The following is a 23,328-nucleotide window of genomic DNA, read 5'->3' as shown; positions in this document are numbered from 1 at the left end:
GCAGCCAAAGATCATTATACACATCGGTACCAATGACATAGGTAGGAAAAGGAACGAGGTTCAGCGGAGTGAATATAGGGAAATAGGAGAGGTAAAAAAGCAGGACCTTGAGGGTGGTTATCTCTGGATTACTCTCAGTGCCACGTGCTGGTGAAGCCAGAAGTGGTAGGATAGGCAAGATGAATATAGTACGTTACAGAGAAGCTGTGGTTCTGGTTTTTGGGTCATTGGGATATCATGGGCGACTTATTCACTTTGAAGGTTGACGGTATAAAGTCAGAGTCATACAGCATGGAAACAGGCCCTTCAGCCCAATTTGATCACAGCTTCACACACCGATCAACATGCCCCATCTACACTGCTCCCACCTGCCTGCGTTTGGCCCACATCCATCTAAATTGATCCATGTACCTTCCAAAATGTCTTTTAAACATTGTGATAGTACTTGCCTTAGCTACCTCCGCTGGCAGCGCGTTCCATACACCCACCACCCTTTGTGTAGAAAGTTTGCCCTACAGGTTCCAATTAAATTTTTCATCCCCTCCACCTTAAACCCATGTCCTCCGAGTCCACTACTCTGGGTAAAATACCCTATCTAATCCCCTCATGATCTTCTATAGCTCTAATATCACCCTCCTTATCCTGCACTCAGGGAATAAAGTCCGAGCCCCTGCTCAACCTCTCCCTACGGCTCAGGCCCTCAAGTTCTGCCCACATCCTCGTAAATCTTTTTTGCACCTTTTCCAGCTTAACACCATCTTTCCTACACAAGACCTCAAATGTATCCTCACCAATGCCTTGTACAACAGTGACATAACCTCCCAGCTTCTATACTCAATACTCTGACTGATGAAGGCCAATGTGCTGAAAGCCTTCTTGATCATCCTATCTACCAGTGATGGCACTTTCAAGGAACTATAATAATAATAAATTTTATTTATGGGCGCCTTTCAAGAGTCTCAAGGACACCTTACAAAAATTTAGCAGGTAGAGGAAAAACATGTAAGGGGAATGAAATAAATAGTAGAGACATGACTAGTACACAAAGTAAAGACAGAATTCAATTCAAAACACAATATGAGGCAATTAATGCACAGATGAAAAGGGAGGGGGACGTGGGGCTAAGGATAGGCAGAGGTGAAGAGATGGGTCTTGAGGCGGGACTGGAAGATGGTGAGGGACACGGAATTGCGGATCAGTTGGGGGAGGGAGTTCCAGAGCCTGGGAGCTGCCCTGGAGAAGGCTCTGTCCCCAAAACTGCGGAGGTTGGACTTGTGGATGGAGAGGAGACCGGCTGATGTGGATCTGAGGGACCGTGAGGGTTGGTAGGGGGAGAGGAGGTCAGTGAGATATGGGGGGGGGGGGGCAGATGGTGGAGGGCTTTGTAGGTGAGGACCAGGAGTTTGTAGGTGATCCGGTGGGAGATGGGAAGCCAGTGAAGTTATGTACTTGCATCCCAGATCCCTCTTCTCTACAGCACTGCCGTTAATTCTAAAGGCCCTGTCCTGGTTTGACTTCCCAAACTGCAACATCTAACACATCTGTATTAAACTCAATTAAACATTAATCAGCTCACATGCCCAACTGATCAAGACCAAGACCATGCTGCAATGTTTGTTAACTTCTTCCACCATCTACAAAGCCACACACTTTTGTGTCATCTGCAAACTTGCTAATCATGCCTTGTACATTCTCATCCAAATCATTGATATAAACCACAAATGGCAAAGGGCTCAGCACTGAACCCTGAGGCACACCACTGGTCACAGGCTTCCAGTCCGAAACCCTGAGGCACACTACTGGTCACAGGCTTCCAGTCCTATTAGCTCTCCATGGATTCCATGCAATCTAATCTTCCAGAGCAGTCTACCATGAAGACCGTATCAATGCGGAACTATATCTTAAAAAAGCTGCCTGAAGAAGCTTGAGAAATGGCTCAATTATGACTTTTAAAAGACAATTGGACATAAATATAAATAAGAAGGGTTTATAGGATAATGGGCCAAATACAGACAAATGGGACTAGACCAATAAGCAAACTTGGTCGGCATGGACAAAGTGGGCCAAATGGCTTATTTACATGCTATGCAGTTCTCGGACTATGAAAAGTAAGTGCGGATTACCCAAGCTAGATAGCAACCTGTTAGTCACGGGCCCCATTTATCAAATTGAACCTTGCAACATCATATTCATAAGATATTTGTTGACTCCAAGTTTGTACATGCCATACGCAGTGATTTCCTGGAGAATTAATTTGCATTGTTTATTTGTTTTACCTCATCAGCAGCTATAATATTGTTCAATTAAAGTCTCATTTGGTTTTGACAAAGCATATTATAAAAATGCAGTCCAAGAAAACGCAAACAGGTGAACCATTATCTCCTTCATGCATTGTTCAAAAGCAACGGTTATGGGAAACATTACAATATTTGGAAAGCAATAAAAAAAAGTCTACATTCATTCTATTAAACACGGCAACAGATGCACTGAATATACTCCAATATATATTTCTTTAATTACATTTTAATGCATTATTGTAATGAATGATCGCCCAGTGTTTGCATCAAAAACTCTCAATCAAATACAGCCCAGCTCAGAATAACGGGAGTTACATCTGCTCTGTTCAAACAATGTACTATAATGCTAAATGGCCTGTTCCACTTACGTTACTTTTTCGGCGGCTGCTGGCACCCGTCCTAGGTCGTTACAGGTCACCGAAAATTTTCAGCGTAGAAAATCCAGCGGCGACCACAACAAGGTACGACTCTTTCGGCAACTACTCACGACCATACAGACTTCACCCCGCGACATGTCGCCAGGGTGTCGCCTGTATGGTCGTTAGTCTCCTAGTCACCCAAAGAGTCGTAGCATCTTTCTGGTCGCCGCTGAATTTTCAAAATGTTGAACATTTTCGGCGACCTATGACAGGTGCTGGCAGTCGCCGAAAAAGTCGCGTAAGTGGGACAGGCCCTTAATGTCAATTGAGTGCCAGTGCAATAAGTATAGTGTCAAGCCTCAACTGGTTCTGGAACCTCAATGTGAGAAGTCTTTATAATCAAACATCACACCATGACTCGAGAACAATTCTACCTGCTGATTAAGTGTGGAATTCTGACAAGGTACTATCTTTGGATCTGGTGGACCTAGATCCCATGGTATAGTATAGAATAATGGAAATTTTCACTGTCTCCTGGCTAACCACCCATCCTTCAGAGAACAACTATTAATCATTTATTGTTTGAGGAACAATAATTCAACATCTACCTAAATTCTAAGTCTATTTTAAACCCTTGGATTTTGGCATGATTCGCAGAGCAAACTACCCTAATGTTACCTTGCTGATGGCTACTACAACAATTAAGATAACTGCAGAAAAATGCATATTTTGAATAGCAGTTTATACACACTCACCTCAACTGGCTGAGAAGGAATTTTAAGTTTGGATAGCTTTGTCCTGGCACATACTTTCACCTCGGCAATGTTTCTAAATGACTCCTCGCTGTAATCCTCTGAAGACGTCTTTAGTTCAGGGGACTTACTGGGGGCTTGGTCTTGACCATCCATGGGTCTCACATAGGCCGTAGGCTTTTGCTGTGTTAGGTTTGGTTTCGACGGCAAAGATGGTGGAAATGTTTGAGATGCGTGTTGGTTGGGAACAGGAGCATTCAGACCAGAGGACAAGTTCTCAGAATCACCGGAGTGCACGCCCAGTTCATGAGGAGATTTTGAAGGAGGACAGTCTTTGCTAATGGTACTTTGCAGTTTGGAGTTGGTAAATGCACTGGAATGTATGGGGGATTGTGGTGTCAGAGGAGACAAGGGCTGTACAAGCGAGGACAACTGTAACAACGGTTGAAAGTCTTGCAATTTTGATAACTGGACCGTGGGTTGATTGTCCACATCTTCTTGCTGATCATCCCTGCCACAATGGCTGTTCCAAGATTCTCGGCCTTTAGAAGAGTTGTCCTTATTTTGGCTTCGATTATGAAGTGATTTGTGACTTTTAGCGTTATGGTTGGAACTTTGGCTATTTTGTTCTGTTAATGCAGTATTTTTCTGAGAGGAGCAGTCAACTTTTAATGGAGCAGAGTTATGAGGTCCCATTAATCGTGGATTTTTGCTGTGCAATGAAGGCTGCATTGAACTATTACTTTTGTTTGAACCAAGTAAGCATTTTTCTTGTGAAATCAAAGGAACAGCCCTTTTGGGTATGCCAATGAAGTTCTGCTGAGAGATATTACTTATTAAGTCCTTGATCTCATCGTAGTTGCCCAGCATATTTTGAATACGACTAGAAAGTTCGTCCCCTTTATTGGTCTGCACAAAAAAAAGAGATAAGCAATTAATTACTTCATTCCCAAGAAGAATCTTTACTGACGATTCACATATTCAAGAGAATCTTAAGAAAAAAAAAATCAAGTTTTGTGTTTAAAAAATCTTTTTAAAAAAATCAAGTTTTGTGTTTTAGCTATGGCCAGAATTTAAAAAAAAACATATTTAGTTTTCAAAATGAAAAGGCTATCGGTTATGTTAGCGTAGAGGCGGCAATACATTTATAACAATTACATGGCTGACTAAAAAATTGTAATTATTTTGTCTTGTTTCAGAACAATTCATAAACTAATTTGATACATTATCAAGATCCAGGCTGTCTACGACCATGTAAGCACCCAAATTGCTGAGGATATTGGATTATAATTTCACTCAAGAGGAAATAAAAGTTTATTGGATGCTTAGTTCTTCAAAGTTTGCTGTTCGCAGAGATGCTTTCAACACAAATTGTACAGAAAAATGTCTTGTACACAAACATTTGAACCAGTGAAGTCTTGATTTTAATGGAGGGGGCAGATACAGCTAAGCTCGTTCCAAAATAAATGCTATATCCAATCAATTTGGCATGGAGCTGTTTTTGACTTCAAGACTCCTAAACCATAAATTTCTTGGTGGTTTGTATGAAACTGGCCAAATTCAGCATCTATCTGGCAGAAGGGAATAAGAACTTGAATACAGACTGCAAGGCAACTATAGGAGTGGCAGATGGATGTAAAATGAAGGGTGGAGCATGGCTGCCCACAAATTTAAGGAGTGAAGTGAAATGGCTGCCATTTTTCCCAGTAATTCCACAATGAACCAAAAAGCATATGAAAAAAGGTAAATTCTGCTCTTCTTCTCTTCAGGATCCTTTTCCTGACAAAGGAAAACAGTGGTGCACTGATATAGCTGCTGCCTCCCAGCACCAGGTACTGGGGTATGATCCCGACTTCAGGTGCTCTCTGTGGAGTTCGCTTGTTCTCCATGACTGCATGGGTTTCTTCCCACATTATAAGTCGTGCGGGTTTTCAAGTTATTGGGCCTCTGTAAATTGCACTAATGTGTAGTGGGATAATTGGTGTGAGCGGATGATCAATGGTCGGCGTGGACTCGGTGGGCCAAAGGGTCTGTTTCCATGCTGTATATCTCAACTAAAGTAAACTACACTTCTTCTGCAATTGTATAGGGCTCAGTATTGTGTACAGGTTTGGTCTCCTAATTTGAGGAAGGACATCCTTGTGATTGAGGCAGTCAGCGTAGGTTCATGAGATTGATCCCTGGGATGGCGGGACTGTCATATGAGGAAAGATTGAAAAGACTAGGCTTGTATTCACTGAAGTTTAGAAGGATGAGGGGGTATCTTATAGAAACATATAAAATTATAAAAGGACTGGACAAGCTAGATGCAGGAAAAATGTCCCCAATGATGGGCGAGTCCAGAACCAGGGGGCCACAGTCTTAGAATAAAGGGGAGGTCATTTAAGACTGAGGTGAGAAAAAAACGTTTTCACCCAGCGAGTTGTGAATTTATGGAATTCCCTGCCAGAGGGCAGTGGAGGCCAAATCACTGGATGGGTTTAAGAGAGAGTTAGATAGAGCTCTAAGGGCTAGTGGAGTCAAGGGATATGGGGAGAAGGCAGGCACGGGTTATTGATAGGGGACGATCAGCCATGATCACAATGAATGGCGGTGCTGGCTCGAATGGCCGAATGGCCTCCTCCTGCTCCTATTTTCTATGTTTCTATGTCCAGCCTGTACAAATACAGTATGCATCATTGCTCCTTGGCTCAAGCTTCCACTAAAATTACACTTTGGGACTATATGCTGTAGTCAGGCCACTGTCTGCTTCAACAAATCCTGCCAGCTCAATTTCATTCAAGTAGAGTTATGACAGTTCATAAAAGAGGCAGATTAGTCTGAGGTACTCCGATCTTTACCTTGTATGGCTCACCAAAGAGAGGGGCATTTTCAAGAAAAGGTTCTTTGTTGAGATGAATTTCTTGGTTTCTCCTTTCCCTTTCTTTAATTCGAAGCAAGTTTCTGTCCTCATTGTACAAGCTGTTGAAGAGCAGAACAAACTAAATTTAAAACTTCTCCAAATAAATGTTATCCACAGGGCACGTGGCTTACAAAATGCAAAAAGAGAAATTCAGAAGAAAAACTAAATTAGGGAGCAACTTCTTGTCACAACAAATCCAAATAGGTCTTGCTTGAGATGACAAAGTGCAACCATATATGATTGTTAGAAAATATTACTCCAAGATCAAATATCAATATTTAAAATATTGGATTCCTTCAAATTTCAATTTTATAAAGCTCCATTCATGTTTGAATGCATTTGATATGCAGTGGATAAACATCCATTATATGCAATTCAATGGAGTCAAGGATAATTCGAAATTAACAGCTATTCAAATTGTCTATGTTACCATTAATACGCAAATTAAACCACAACATTTAATTCACGATTAGCTCTTAATGTTTCATATGCTGCAAATTTTCTATCTTTACTGACATGTTAAGCACGGTTACTTAATTAAGACTGTGACATGCAGAACACCAAGAAATATATAACTTAAAGAAGTAGGTCATATTTGAATACTTGATATTTGATGTTTCACCTTTGAATATACACATCAAGCCTACTGATGAATGTTAGTTTTTTAGCAAAATATAATTCTATGAACATAAATTAGTCATTCATCTAATTGCAATCCACAAAACGGCTATGCCTTTCACCTGAAATTTCTCACTGCACTTCAAAGTAAAGTATTTTTGCCTGAAATAAGCTCAGAAAACATTTGAAACGTTTAACAAGTGTGACATCCACAGAGAGGAAAATAATGAGTTAACATTTCAAGTCAATGATCTTTCATCAGGACTTGGGGGGAGGGGGGGGGCAGAGCTCAAAGCTAAAGGCTTTGATAAGGCGGCTGTAGAGTTGCCTTACAGCGCCAGGGACCTGGGTTCGGTCCTGACTACGGGTGCTGTCTGTGTGGTCCTGACTACGGGTGCTGTCTGTGTGGAGTTTGTACATGTGGCCATGTCGTTTTTTCCGGGTGCTCTGGTTTCCTCCCACATCGCAAAGACATGGAGGTTTGTAGGTTCATTGGCTTCTGTAAATTGTCCCTAGTGTGTAGGAGAGAACTACTGTATGAGTGATTGCTAGTCAGCACGGACTCAGTGGGCCAAAGGGCCTATTTCGATGCTGTATCTCAAAACTAAACTAAAGAGACTAGGTGAAAAAAAACTGATGGTTGATGAAAGACAAATGTGCATGTTAATTATATAAATACAGAAACTAAAGATGTGTGGAATTTCTCCATTTGCACTACAGGTTTATTTGAACAATGCAGGAGGTACAGAATATGGTGACTCTTGTGGGAGCAATTCAGAAAATCAATGTACGAAAGCCAGAATCTCAGGATTACCCCTGAAGTATGAATCAAAAGATTTAATATTTTCCAATAATTTACCGTATTCATTGATACATTGATGAGATACAGGCAATTATATTTAGAACATTGCACATTATCCAGTTTTGACAGAATAAATTTATTCAGAACAACGAAAAACATCCAAGTAATAAGTAACCAATCTGAAAGAAACACATCGTAGAACAATTGGAACATTTGAGCCCATGCCTCAACCTGAAATTGATTAAACACGTATTGACAATATCAAGTGATTTATATTTCAAAATGTCCTGCACTTCTGGAGAAAAATTGTAATTTGTAATGTTTAAAATTCAATCTTAAGTAAAAATACCACCACAGATCAACTTCTAAAAAGGCAAACTAGATTTCTACAATTGTCTCCATAGCTGTGCATACAGCTTTCAAGAGACCTAATGTCAAAGTTGTTTGAATGTTCAAGCAGGCTCCTATGTGAGACCCATGGATGGTCAAGCCCCCAGTAAATTCCCTGAAACAAAGTCGACTTCAGAGGATAGGAAATTTATTGAATTCAAGAACAGAAATGCTGGAAGAACTCAGCCAGTCAAGCACCATCTTTGGAAAGAAAAACCTGATAAAGTTTCAGGTCAATTACCTTTAGAAATGGGGGAAACATGTGGAGGCACTGCAGTTTTCAAAGCAGAAGTTGAGGGAGGAGTGAAGTGCAAGACAAAAGACATACCGTAAGACAGATAAGACAGGAATCATATTGATCTCGGATCAGTAACCAGTCTGAAAGAAACACATCATGCAACAATTTGAACATTTGAGCCTATGTTTCAACCCGAAACATAGAAGCAAGTATACCAGAAGAGATTTTACCATTTCATGAAATAGTACCATTTCATGGAGCTCTGCAGCTTGAAAGTGCATCAAATCATAAGGGGCAAGTTACACTGTTGCAAAGACAGTCTAGCAGTTGGTGGAGGCCGACAGCATAACTTCAGAGAACTCAAAAATAACAACACACTGTTAACATTTTAGGTTCAAAATAAAAATTGAAAATCTAGGCATTTGTGCGAAGAATTATTTTCACATTGATGCTTTTCACTGAAAATCTTCAAATATTATCCAACTGAAACAACTTTAGAACGTGATTAACAGTCGCCTCACTTTCCCTCTCCCTACATTTCTCAAGGCTTCAGGACAACTAATAGACACTTTCTTTCCTGGGATTTCACTCATTTTAAACTCCTTAATTTCTCAGAAACTCAGGTGTGCAGAGCCTGGTTAAGCAAGTTCGGTATTCCGAAAAACGCAAGGAATCATAGGATTTGCCGAAGGTCATTCGAGAGAAACAAAAAGCGAACGAATCGCTGGCTGTATAAACTGTGTATAAATTCTTATCTTTATTCATAATTTATGTGTAAAAATATATTTAATCTGAGGAACGAGGTGCCAGGTAGCGGGAGAGCGGGGTGGAACAGCGAGAGAGAGAGAGGGGGGCAGATGCGAGTGGAAGACAGGGAGAGACTGGACCAGAGGAGAGACATTCTCGGCAACTGCGCCCACAGACCCGTGCCTCATCCACAGCCAGGATCGAACCAGAGTCCCTGGCGCCACAAGCGATGTCGAACCACCACTGGATCGTCACTCCCCCCCTCTCCCCCTCCTGAGTGTCCCATCCCTGCCTAGGGGGCGGCCGGAGACGTCCGGGGCGATGGGGCACTGGCTGGAGCAGCGGCGGCCCCAGGCCCACAGCCAGCGCGGAGAAGAAGCGCCAACTCCAGCCACACCGTGCTCTAACTCCTGACGACCCCGCTCCCCGACGGGTCGGTGACCGACAGCCGCACCCCACGCAGCGGCCACCGACCAATCGCCGGCGAAAGCCGAGCACCAACCATCAACGGGGGACACACACAAAACGCTGCAGCAACTCACCGGGTAAAGCAGCATCTCCGGAGAAAAGGAATGGGTGACGTTTCGGGTTGAGACCCTTCTCCAGAGATGTTACCTGACCCGCCGAGCCACCGCAGCACCCTGTGTGCATCCTCGCCGATGACCGGCGCTCGGCCCCCGCCGGCACCAAGGGGGCCAATCGACAGACATTGGACAAGGCGAGAGACGCAGATGACGGTCCCCGGCCCGCTGGGGAACGGCCCCCCCTGTGAGCCGGAGCAGAGCTGAGCCAGGCCCAGCGGCATGCCCGGGGTCGCCACCGATCCGCGCTGGCTCCCCACCAGTCCAGGGCTGCCGGCCAACTTGGGACAGGCAGAGCCGAGCTGGTGCCAGCGCCTCCCCCCCGCGCCAGCCGCAAGCCCGGGGCTACCCCGGACAGGGACGGGATGCAAGCAACCTGCTAGTAGATTTAGTCGGTAATTTAATTGTTAAATTCTACAGATCTGCTTGCCATCGGACCTGAAACAAAGGTAGGTACAAACTGGTGCTTGTACATCATTTAGATGTTCTGTCCCAGCAACTGAATTGAACTGTTTTGGAAAACATGAATCTGAAACATGTTTGGGTTCTGGACATTGGGAAAGGAGGAAGGGGAATCACGCATCACTATGCAGAAGGATGTGGGAACAATTAAAGAGTGGACCAAGTGCCAAGGTACAGTTCTTTCTGAATGCTAATAGGGAAGAGGAAAGGAAGACGCGTTTAGTGGTGGCTTCATGCTAGAGATGTCAGAAGTGGTTATGTGAAAGTTATAGTTCAATAGTAGAAAAGTAAAACAAATATTTGCTAAGCACTGTGTTAACTAAGACTGAGAAGAATGTCAGATAGAAGAAAAATAAACATATCAGAAGCAACGGCATTGAATTTGGCCTTCTCATCGGAACAGATTTAATGGAGTGGAAAACCGAAAAGAATAGAATTCTGTTTTATAAGAAGAATGGCAGGAAAAATTATCTCCTTTAACTTGAAGGGCTGCAATTCTCGCCAGCAGCATTTCACTCTGTCTGTTGTACATTGCTCACATTTGTTAGATTATGTTTCCCTCGAAAAATTTATTTCACCACAGTCAGAGGGCCAGGTTCAGCTCCACGCATTTCCTCTAAAAAATAATCAACCTAATTGCATCGGCATCCCACAGCATCACGTCACTACCACGACAGTGAAGGTCAGGTAGCTGATCCAATCTAATCTTTCCAGTACTGAATGTTGACATGCACACTTCGAATGGTGTCACCACTCCATGGGTTCATCTGTCCCATCCTTTGCCAAAAAAACACGATAAAATAACATGAATCCTATAATTATGGTTGAGATTTTACAAGCATTAAATTCAAATGGAGTCACATCCTTAGTTGATGGGGTTTTTTTTTCTCCAGAAATGTGCTTTTTTCACCTACCATGTTTCCACATCTCCTCGCCCCATCTGTATGTTCCACCTTCGTAAATTTTAATTTTATGCTGGGCAATTTTTTAATGAAACCCTTCAGTTACAGTGAAAGCCGCAGTAATATGCTGGTCGGCTGGTTGCAGCTCCATTTTCTGATAACCATGCAGAAAGTCAATGCAATTTCCAAAGATACATCCATATCGGATAGATCCAGTGATTGAATACACAGCATTTTCCAGATTGTGATCATGAACAAAAAACTTTGCATATTCTGAATTTTAAAGCTGAAGATATTGGGACTGCTGCAGAATCTACACACCAGCCGATATCAATGAGGATTGAAGCAACTACCTTCCTGGCCTACATGGCATAAACACTTGGAAGGGTGAAGCTGAGTCCTGACCCAAAACGTCACCTATCCATGATCTCCAGGGATTTGGCTGACCCGCTGAGTTACTCCAGCTCGGTGTTCTGTGCAAGATTCCAGCATCTTCCAGTCCTTGTGTTCCTAACATAATCACTTGCTAGTCATAAGTTCATAGAAGCAGAGTAGGTCATTTGGCCCATCGAGTCTACTCTGCCATTCAATCATGTCCGATCTATCTTTCCTTCTCAACCCTATTGTTCTCCCTTCTCCCCATAAACTTTGACACCCTTACCAACCTCCACCGTAAAAGTACCCAATGACTTGGCCTCCACAGCCGTCTGTGGCAATGAATTCCACAGTCATGCAACCAAGTATCAAATGTATGAGGAAAAACTGAGTTGTGATTCTGTGGAATTCTCTGCCACAGAAGACAATGGAGGCCAATTCACTGGATGTTTGCAAGAGAAAGTTAGATTTAGCTCTTAGGGCTAAAGGAATCAAGGATATGGGGAAAAAGCAGGAACAGGGTACTGATTTTGGATGATCAGCCATGATCATATTGAATGGTGGTGCTGGCTCAAAGGGCTGAATAGCCTACCCCTGCACCTATTTTCTATGTTTCTATGTCTCTCCAATTTTCAAAAATCTGTTAAAAGCAGCAGGTTGAGGGGAGACCTCATTGAAGCTTACAGAATAATGAAAGGCATAGAGTGGATGTAGAAAGGATGTTTCCACTGGTGGAACATTTTAAGACCAGAGGTCACAGCCTCAGAATTAACGGGTGCTCTTTTAGAAAGAAGTTGAAGAGGAACTTCTTTAGTCAGGGGGTACTTAATCTGTAGAACTTATTGCCACCGAAGGCTGTGGAGGCCAAGTCAGTAGATATTTTTAAGGCATAGACAAATTCTTGATTAGAAAGGGTGTCAAGGCTTATGGGGGAGAAGGCAGGAAAATTGGATTAGGAGGCAGAGATCAGCCATGATTGAATGATGGAGTAGACTCAATGGGCCGAATGGCCTAATTCTACTCCTATTACTTGTGAACTTGTGCTCTCGGGGTAAACATAGCCATCAGCTGTGGCAGTTCTAGTCCCAAAAAATTAACTTCTTTATTCAGACTGCATTAAAAACTTTGTCTGCATGTACTTCCTGTATCCCACATTTTATCATGTAGGATAAAACTTAATTTATTTCCCACTTATCAATTAATGATTCTATATTAATATTAGAAAACATCAATTCAATGCTGCATAATTATAGATCCTAACTACAGAACTTCATCAGGTTGTACACGATTTCTGAAACATTTTCATTGGTTCATTGAGAGCCTAGCCAATGCAGCTTCCCAAGGTGCATCAGTATCAGGCAGATGCACCGAGTTATGACAGGAGAAAGGGGAAAGGGAATGTTCTAGGGGAGTGTGGGAAAAGATAAGACTAAGAAAATAAGAGGAAAAAAGATGCTGGCAAACGGAATGGAGGGAGTGAGTGCGAAAGAGTTAAGGGAAATGCTGAAGTGAGAAGCATGTGGTTGGAGGAAGAAAATGGGTACAACACCGGAGTCATTAGATCACGTGATAGGAGCAGAATTAGGCTATTTGGCCCATCAAGTTTACTCCGCCATTCAATCATCTCTCCCTCCTAACCCCAATCTCCTGCCTTCTCCCCATAACCTCCGACACCCGTACTTATCAATAATTTATTTATCTCTGCTTAAATATATCCACTGGCTTGGCCTCCACAGCCTTCTGTGGTAAAGAATTCCTGTTTCACCACTCTCTAACTAAAGAAATTCCTTTAGTCCCAAATTCTCCTCCTAAAAGAACGTCCTTTAATTCAGAGGCTATGAACTCTTGTCCTAGACTCTCCCACTAGTGGAAACATCCTCTCCACATCCATTCTATCCAAGTCGAGGGGCAAGGACTTTCATCAATATCATATTTACCGCATATGGTCTGTTCTAAACGCAGGTGCTTGAGGCTCCTTTCTCTGCCAAACCTCACAGCCAATTTAAAGGAAGACAAGATAAGAGGAACAACAAAAAATGGATACACAGAGAGCAGAAGGGAAGATGGGCAGAATGAAGTAAGAAACCAGGCAGGTGAGAGACCCTAGGTACACAAAATTGCTGGAGGAACTCAGCGGGTGCAGCAGCATCTATGACCCTGCTCTCTACTAAGTACTGTAATGATAGATTAGATTGGTCAAAATAAAATCTTCCAGACATTTTGCAATACTGTCATTTTTAGTCATTTTAAGTTAACATTTAACTTCAGCTGCTGAGGAAGACATTTAGAAATGACAAGTTAACATTTAAACAGTTGAGGGTGTTGCTGTGGAATGGATTCTGAAGTGTGCCTCCCATTCCATCTGCCTACATCATATGATCAATGATGATCATGTGATGCCTCAATTTATTACTACAATAATGCAAAATACTATGAAGTGGACAGTTAGCTTGTGCCCCTAACTAGGGATCCCTACGGAGCAGTGATGAGAAGGAATTCACATCTGTACATCTTTGTAATAACAGCTGTCATGTATTAAAATGCACGCTGTTTTACAATACTGCAAACAAAACAAACTGCAGTACCATGGTTTGTTTCTTAAAACCACTGAACAAATTTCTACATTACATTGCATTTGACATTTGGTTAGGGTCCCTATCAAGTACAGGGAGTCCACAGGTCACAAAAGGGTTTAAAACAAGTCAAAAACAATTTATTCTGCATTGCTCAGCATACACTTCCTATAATTCTTTCATTGAATATCTTCTATGTTGATATTTACAATATCATAATGAAACTAATTGAATATATACTGTAAATTTTTGTTAATGAATATCACAGAACATTTTAATATTATTTGCAAGGCTTTAAAAACAAAATTATGGTAGGATTTGCAAAGGCCAAATTTCTGCATATCAAGTCTCCCGTAACCCAGAGAGCCCCTGTACCTGTAAGCCCAACCTACCCGATAGAAAAAAGGCGAGAGGAGTTAAAATTTTAAGTCTTGGTTAATGGAGATGGGGTGGCTGCAGAAACTTGGCGTGATACATTAATCAACTAATTTAATTTCAGAAGCACTTCACTGCAGAATTAAATTAGGCTTGTTTGTTTCTTAACACTTAAAAATAACAAGTTTACAGATTTTATATTTTGTGCGAAATTAAATACGTTTTGCTAACATACCTCATTAAACATCTCCTTTATTGAACTCTAGTATTATCACAGATGAAAATGGAAATAACTTCAGGCCTTTTACCAAAACAATTGGAGGAGCGAGGTTTCTTATCGGAGACTCGTGGCCATTTTAACATCAGATCAGAGTATCTGGAAATGCAAATCACACAGCCAGCTCTTCAACACGGCAGTTATTAAACCCTGTGTTGCAGGTTAGAACATCTATATTTCTCTATAAAAAGAGGAAAGTCTTCACGACAACAGACTATATATTCACATCTATGCACTTTCAGCGCTAAGTATTGTTAACCATAAGATGCTTCTCAAATCACAGATACAGTATTTACGATACAGTATTTACTAGACGTATTCAAAAGGGGGAAATAAATCTACTAATTACATTTTCTTCTTCTGCAGATCTTTGTCAGAAGTAATACATTTTGAAATGATATGGGAAAAAAAAGAACTTAAAGCTGTAACTGAGCTTCAGCTTTAGGCCACCTGATAATTTAGGGGAGAGGAGAGGGAGGAAAGCAACACATTTTTAATTTTCACTGATTTATACCATTTATGAAGTTTTACAGATTTTTTAACAAAATAAAAATAGCACTTTCAACTACATACCGATATTGCATGAAAAACGACATTATCAAAACAGTTTTGCTTGAATGGATGCCACACAGGTCCACAGACTGATTCACGAAAATCCATCCACTAGAATTGGTTCGAAATATCAAAAGCCTTTCTGTATTCTTCGTAAACTTTCAGTATATGGAAGATTGATGGTTGGATCAAGGGGGCAGGGATCGAACATAAAGGCAACAATTGTGCAACATATTCTAGTGCTTCTCAATTCCTCGCTATGGTTGGAGTATTTTCACAAAAACTAGCCTGTTAAACAAGGTTAGTCATGCATTACCACTAAATGCCACTTGACGCTGCCATGGCAACAACAGTCCTAGTTTACAGCCGATGGTTCACAGCTGACTCCTCATTTATCACATGCGTAGACAACATTTCTGTGACTGCTCTTTTCTGAGGAAACTGTATACTGCAACTACCTGGCCTTCCTCACCCATAATAGCTTACAGAAAACACATTCCTATTTATATCCCGATGGTCATCAGCTCATGTCCAAACCAAAATTTTGTACAACAACCAGAATTTACTGATTTTTTACCATCAAAAACAAGTTGTTTAGGCAAGTTGGAATCAAGCATCAATGTCAGGCTTTCTGGGTGACTCTCATTTGCTTTAAATGTACAATTTTGAGTTACATGTCTGAGTTCTCTGATTCTCCCTCTTATGAATTCCATGCTGTTTGAGATACCTTGAAATGCACACAATCGATTGCCACTTCTTACTATTTTATTACAAGGTTACTCTTCACAAGTACTTAATATGCTGGAAGGCACTTTCATATTCCAAGGTTACGAAGAACCAATATAAAGTTATTTCATTTTATATTATATCAATTTCTTCCATGTCCCAAATTATAGCAGTAAGAATTTGACATACATAGTTCCCCCCATATCAGGGCACCATAATGTTTGGGACATATGGCTTCACAGGTGTATGTTATTGCTCAGGTGTTTAATTGCCTCCTTAATGCAGGTATAAGAGAGCTCTCAGCACCTAGTCTTTCCTCCAATCTTTCCATCACCTTTGGAAACTTTTATTACTGTTTATCAACATGAGGTCCAAAGTTGTGCGAATGAAAGTCAAAGAAGCCATTATGAGACTGAGAAACAAAAATAAAACTGTTAGAGATATCAGCCAAACCTTAGGCTTACCAAAATCAACTGTTTGGAACATCATTAAGAAGAAAGAGAACACTGGTGAGCTTACTAATCGCACAGGGACAGGCAGAACAAGGAAGACCTCCACAGCTGATGACAGAAAAATTATCTCTATAATAAAGAAAGATCCCTAAACACCTGTCCGACAGATCAGAAACGCTCTTCAGGTGTGGATTTGTCAATGACCACTGTACGCAGAAGACTGCATGAACAGAAATATAGAGGCTACACTCCAAGATGCAAACCACTGGTTAGCCGCAAAAATAGGATGGCCTGGTTACAGTTTGCCAAGAAGTACTTAAAAGAGCAACCACAGATCTGGAAAAAGGTCTTGTGGACAGATGAGACGAAGATTAACTTATATCAGAGTGATGGCAAGAGCACAGTATGGAGGAGAGAAGGAACTGCCCAAGATCCAAAGCATACAACCTTATCTGTGAAACATGGTGGTGGGGGTATTATGGCCTGGGCATGTATGGCTGCTGAAGCTACTGGCTCACTTATCTTCATTGATGATACAACTGCTGATGGTAATAGCATAATGAATTCTGAAGTGTTTAGATACATCCTATCTGCTCAAGTTCAAACAAATGCCTCAAAACTCATTGATGGGGGTTCATTCTACAACAAGACAATGATCGCAAACATACTGCTAAAGCAACAAAGGAGTTTTTCAAAGATAATAAATGGTAAATTCTTGAGTGGCCAAGTCAATCACCCGATCTGAACCCAATTGAGCATGCCTTTTATATGCTGTAGAGAAAATTGAAGGGGACTAGCCCCCAAAACAAGCATAAGTTAAAGTTGGCTGCAATACAGGCCTAGCAGAGCATCACCAGAGAAGACACCCAGCAACTGGTGATGTCCATGAATCGCAGACTTCAAGCAGTCATTGCATGCAAAGGATATGCAACTAAATACTAAATATGACTACTTTCATCTGCATGACATTACCGTGTCCCAAACATTATGGTGCCCTGAAATGGGGGAACTATGTATAAACACTGCTGTAATTTCTACATGGTGAAACCAAAATGTGTAAAAATTACCCTTTAATAAAATCTGACAATGTGCACTTTAACCACATGTGATTTTTTCTATTACAAATCTCAAATTGTGGAGTCCAGGGGCAAATAAATAAATGATGGGTCTTTGTCCCAAACATTATGGAGCGCACTGTGGAAGCAGTCATGAATGAAGATGAGATTTTTTGCACTGGATGTCAGCTACAGGATTAAACTGATTGTGTTTACTGTCCTTCTTGACATCGCATTGTGCTGCTGGTTTTCTGTCAGTCACACAGCCAGCACTCAACACTGTCAACACATAACCCAATGTTTATTAAATCAATTTCAGCTGTGTAAACCTTGGGTATACGGCATTCAAATGCCTTCAAGATCAAACCCTGCAAGAGGTTTCTCAACTACAGGCCTTGTGATAGATCGTCCAGTTCAGCTGCTTGGTTCCCTTCCCCTCCTCCAACAATAGTCAGCTGATTGATGTGTACAGAGACAGCGTAGAAATAGGCCTCTTGGCCTAACTCGTCCATGCTGACCTAGATGCCCCAACTTTCCCACACTGACCAACATGACCCATGTACACTAGTCCTACTTGCCTGCATTTGACCCATATCCCTTTAAACCTTTCCTATCCATGTACCAGTCCAAATGATTTAAAATATAACAGTACCTGCCTCAACTACCATATACCCACCACCTTCTGTGTGAAAAAGGTGCTGCTCAGGTTCCTATTAAATATTTCTCCTCTCACCTTAAACCTGGATACTCTGGGTAAAAGACTGTGCATTCACCCTATTTATTCCCCTCCTGATTCTATGGACCTCTAAAAAATATCATCCCTCAACTTCCCTCGCTCAAAGGAATAAAGTCTCAGCCTGCTCAGCCCCTCAAGTCCTGGCAATATCCTCGTAAATGCTCCCTGCACTGTCCAGCTTAATTACATCCTTCCTATTGCAGGGTGACCAAAAGTGCACACAGTGCTCCAAGTGTGGCCTCATCACCTTCTTGTAATTGCTCCTGGTGTCATTCACACACAATGCACCTTACATTGTCAGCACACAACCCACAATGACTCAAGCAGAAGCCACATACTTTTTCATTCCAAAAGTATTCCTCCAAATGAAAGTTCAACGAAAGAGCAAGTTTTGAAAAGCTTTTGGAACAATATGGGGTAGGAACCAGTGAAAGGCAGCAAAATCAATGTAAATTATGCAAGGGTTTGAACTGACCCGTTAGCCATTTATTTTTCCCCCTCCCCCAGTGAACGGTAAACCCGACTACAGCAGTGGTTGCCAACCCTTTAAACACAGAAGGACAAGCTGTACAGAGCATGTCACATAGGTAACATGCTCCACGTGTTGTGCTGGGTTGGTTTTGGAGAGGGCAGGCAGAATTTTAGTTTAGTTTAAAAATACAGCGCGGAAACAGACCCGGTCCAGCGAGTCCGCACCGACCAGAGATCCCCGCACATTAACACTATCCTACACACACGAGGGACAATTTACATTTATACCAAGCCAATTAACCTACAAACGTGTACGTCTTTGGAGTGTAGGAGGAAACCGAACATCTCGGAGAAAACCCATGTGATCACGGGGAGAATGTATAAACAGACAACACCCGTAGTTGGGATCACACCCAGATCTCTGGCGCTGTAAGGCAGCAACTCTACCGCTGCGCCACCGTGCCACCCTCATTCCTTTATTTGTTTTCCGGTTATTTTTGTCTCTCCTGGCAATTACCTGCAGTGGGGAGAGCAGTGACAGGTGAAGTATTTATCTGGGATGGTGTACCCTTCATGTGTGATTTTTTTTTTTAAAGAGAGATCCTTCGACACATCAACATTTTATTACAAGATGGGAGAAGCAAAATGTGTTATCACCAAATTGCATGTCTTTTGATCTAGAAACTCAAGAAGGTGGGGCGATATCATAGTTGAATCTTTTATATTTTTTGCTTTGGCGCAGAGGGGTATCACGTATGTTTTCTGGATTTTGAGGTGGAGAGGGAATAAGCAAAAAAGGGAGACTGGGGTGGATGGAGGAGGTACGGGGAATTTAAAGTGGATTGTAATCAGGAGCTCAAATGGTATCCGAGTTTTGCTTCTGTCATAGTCCAATGATTTATAATTTGTTGTACTGCACAAACAATACCCAGGGACATGAAATGAATGTTCTAACTTTCCGTTCTATGTGGCTGAAGTTAGGGGTCAAGACGGGTCAAGTCAAGAGTCCAAAGTGTTTAATGATCATATGTACCAACAATGAAATAATGAAATTCTTACTTACAGCAGCTTAACAGGCTTGTAAACACAATACACAGATAATATAACAAAAATTAAACAAATTAATAACGCCAATACCAGTGCAAATTATTATTTAGCAAGAGAGGATGATTCAGCTCCTGGCCTGCTCCATCAGTCAAGCATTTAATGGCTGTTCTTTTACCTCAACATCATTTTCTGTCCCACACCCGTAGCCTTTATCATCAAGCAATCTATCACTATTTTGGATATAATGAAAAAGTTGTGGCGGCTCCCAAGGGTCGTGCCACCTTAGTGTCGAACCCCTCGGCACAGGAGTGGTTCAGTCCGGAGGCGGCCCTTAGCCGGAGGCTTTAAAGGCTGGGGTTTGGGTGCCATCTCTCTCTCGTTGGTCTTCCCTACAACCGGGAGGATCAGAATAAAAAGTGTCTCTCTCTAAACACGACTCCGTGCTTTATTCCAAGACACACGCTACAAAGTGAGTATTTATAATGCTCCAGGGTAGAGAACTGCAAAGATTCACCAACCTACAAGTGAAGCGTTTTCTAATTTCAGTCCTAAGCAGTCTATTCCATAGTTTGAGAGTGTAACCCCTAACTCCATTCTGTATCTGTAAGCTAGGAACAAGTCAAGTAATTTTTTTGTTGTGCTCTCTGTACCTTTTCCCAAGAAAAGAGACCAACATTGTTACACAATGCTCCAGGTATGGAGTAATTAACCTCTATAATTGTAGCAAGACATCATTAATCTTGTACTCAAACACTCTTGAGTAAAATGCCAACATGCCATTTTCCACACTCACATTCTGTGCCTGCAAGTGAGCTTAAATATACATGAGGACCACGTCCATTATACTCACTAATTCACCATGCAATTCAGAAGACCTCACAAATGTCACATCTACTCTGAAAAGTGTTAATCGTCAATGCTTGTACTCAAAACAAAAAAAAGCATTCAATTGGCATATTCTGATCAAGGCAGAAACAATAAAATTCAGCGGCAGTCTATTGACACAAGTCATTAAAACAAGTCAGTTTCTTAAAGTGCTAGCTTCATATTTTGTAATTGTTGCATAATTATTACTTATACTTGAAAATGTTTTTGGTCCATTTGGAACAGTAGAGATGGTAACAGGTACAAATTATTCTAATAGCCGAACCGTGAAACTGCGTTTAATTTAGTTCTTGTAAAATGTACTGTTACGATAGGTTAGCAACAACGAATCTTTAATTATAACCATATAACAATTACCGCACGGAAACAGGCCATCTCGACCCTTCTACTCCGTGCCGAACACGTATTCTCCCCTAGTCCCATATACCTGCGCTCAGACCATAACCCTCCATTCCTTTCCCGTCCATATAACTATCCAATTTATTTTTAAATGATAAAAACGAACCTGCCTCCACCACCTTCACTGGAAGCTCATTCCACACAGCCACCACTCTCTGAGTAAAGAAACATAGAAATTAGGTGCAGGAGTAGGCCATTCGGCCCTTCGAGCCTGCACCGCCATTCAATATGATCATGGCTGATCATCCAACTCAGTATCCCGTAACTGCCTTCTCTCCATACCCTCTGATCCCCTTAGCCACAAGGGCCACATCTAACTCCCTCTTAAATATAGCCAATGAACTGGCCTCAACTGCCCTCTGTGGCAGAGAGTTCCAGAGATTCACCACTCTCTGTGTGAAAAAAGTTTTTCTCATCTCGGTTTTAAAGGATTTCCCCCTTATCCTTAAGCTGTGACCCCTTGTCCTGGACCTCCCCAACATCGGGAACAATCTTCCTGCATCTAGCCTGTCCAATCCCTAAAGAATTTTGTAAGTTTCTAAAAGATCCCCTCTCAATCTCCTAAATTCTAGAGAGTACAAACCAAGTCTATCCAGTCTTTCTTCATAAGACAGTCCTGACATCCCAGAAATCAGTCTGGCGAACCTTCTCTACACTCCCTCTATGGCAATAATGTCCTTCCTCAGATTTGGAGACCAAAACTGTACGCAATACTCCAGGTGTGGTCTCACCAAGACCCTGTACAACTGCAGTAGAACCTCCCTGCTCCTATACTCAAATCCTTTTGCTATGAAAGCTAACATACCATTCGCTTTCTTCACTGCCTGCTGCACCTGCATGCCTACTTTCAATGACTGGTGTACCATGACACCCAGGTCTCGCTGCATCTCCCCTTTTCCTAATCGGCCACCATTTAGATAATAGTCTGCTTTCCTGTTTTTGCCACCAAAATGGATAACCTCACATTTATCCACATTATACTGCATCTGCCAAACATTTGCCCACTCACCCAGCCTATCCAAGTCATCTTGCAGTCTCCTAGCATCCTCCTCACAGCTAACACTGCTCCCCAGCTTAGTGTCATCCGCAAACTTGGAGATATTGCCTTCAATTCCCTCATCAAGATCATTAATATATATAGTAAATAGCTGGGGTCCCAGCACTGAGCCTTGCGGTACCCCACTAGTCACTGCCCGCCATTGTGAAAAGGACCCGTTTACTCCTACTCTTTGCTTCCTGTTTGCCAGCCAGTTCTCTATCCACATCAATACTGAACCCCCAATGCCGTGTGCTTTAAGTTTATATACTAATCTCTTATGTGGGACCTTGTCGAAAGCCTTCTGGAAGTCCAGATACACCACATCCACTGGTTCTCCCCTATCCACGCTACTAGTTACATCCTCGAAAAATTCTATAAGATTCGTCAGACATGATTTACCTTTCATAAATCCATGCTGACTTTGTCCAATGATTTCACCACTTTCCAAATGTGCTGCTATCCCATCTTTAATAACTGACTCTAGCAGTTTCCCCACTACCGATGTTAGACTAACTGGTCTGTAATTCCCCGTTTTCTCTCTCCCTCTCTTCTTAATAAGTGGGATTACGTTTGCTACCCGCCAATCCTCAGGAACTACTCCAGAATCTAAAGAGTTTTGAAAAATTATTACAAATGCATCCACTATTTCTGGAGCTACTTCCTTAAGTACTCTGGGATGCAGCCTATCTGGCCCTGTGGATTTATCGGCCTTTATTCCATTCAATTTACCCAACACCACTTCCTGACTAACCTGGATTTCACTCAATTCCTCCAACTCCTTTGACCCGCGGTCCCCTACTATTTCCGGCATACTATTTATGTCTTCCTTAGTGAAAACGGAACCAAAGTAGTTATTCAATTGGTCCGCCATATCCTTGTTCCCCATGATCAAATCACCTGTTTCTGACTGCAAGGGACCTACATTTTTTTAAACTAATCTCTTTCTTTTCACATATCTATAAAAACTTTTGCAGTCAGTTTTTATGTTCCCTGCCAGTTTTCTTTCATAATCTATTTTTCCTTTCCTCCTTTGTCCTCCTCTGCTGGTCTGTGAATTTCTCCCAGTCCTCTGGTATGCTGCCTTTTCTGGCTAATTTGTACACATCATCCTTCGCTTTGATACTATCCCTGATTTCCCTTGTTATCCACGGATGCACTACCTTCCCTGATTTATTCTTTTGCCAAACTGGGATGAACAATTTTTGTAGTTCATCCATGCAGTCTTTAAATGTCTTCCATTGCATATCCACCGTCAACCCTTTTAGAATTAATTGCCAGTCAATCTTGGCCAATTCACGTCTCATACCCTCAAAGTT

The 23,328-nt window shown here is 41.8% G+C and overlaps 1 protein-coding gene across 4 annotated transcripts in view; it reads right to left on the bottom strand.

Annotated features, from left to right (window-relative positions):
- The window catches only part of aff1 (AF4/FMR2 family member 1), a 150,882-nt gene that overhangs the window by 69,188 nt on the left and 58,366 nt on the right, over positions 1-23,328 (bottom strand). The window contains exons 1-3 of one of the 4 annotated variants that reach the window (XM_033024439.1): positions 14,609-14,630; positions 6,249-6,369; positions 3,412-4,317 (exon numbers count right to left, since the gene is read on the bottom strand). In XM_033024439.1, coding sequence (XP_032880330.1) covers positions 3,412-4,317; positions 6,249-6,369; positions 14,609-14,613 — 1,032 coding nt within the window. In that variant the 5' untranslated portion in view covers positions 14,614-14,630. Of the gene's footprint in view, positions 1-3,411; positions 4,318-6,248; positions 6,370-14,608; positions 14,631-23,328 lie in introns of those variants that run through there. The other 3 variants (XM_033024457.1, XM_033024447.1, XM_033024430.1) reach the window with 3 other exon arrangements.

This window comes from Amblyraja radiata, chromosome 1, assembly GCF_010909765.2.
Source record: "Amblyraja radiata isolate CabotCenter1 chromosome 1, sAmbRad1.1.pri, whole genome shotgun sequence".
In the NCBI taxonomy this organism is placed as follows: domain Eukaryota; kingdom Metazoa; phylum Chordata; class Chondrichthyes; order Rajiformes; family Rajidae; genus Amblyraja; species Amblyraja radiata.
This window is presented reverse-complemented; position numbering and strand designations above follow the sequence as displayed.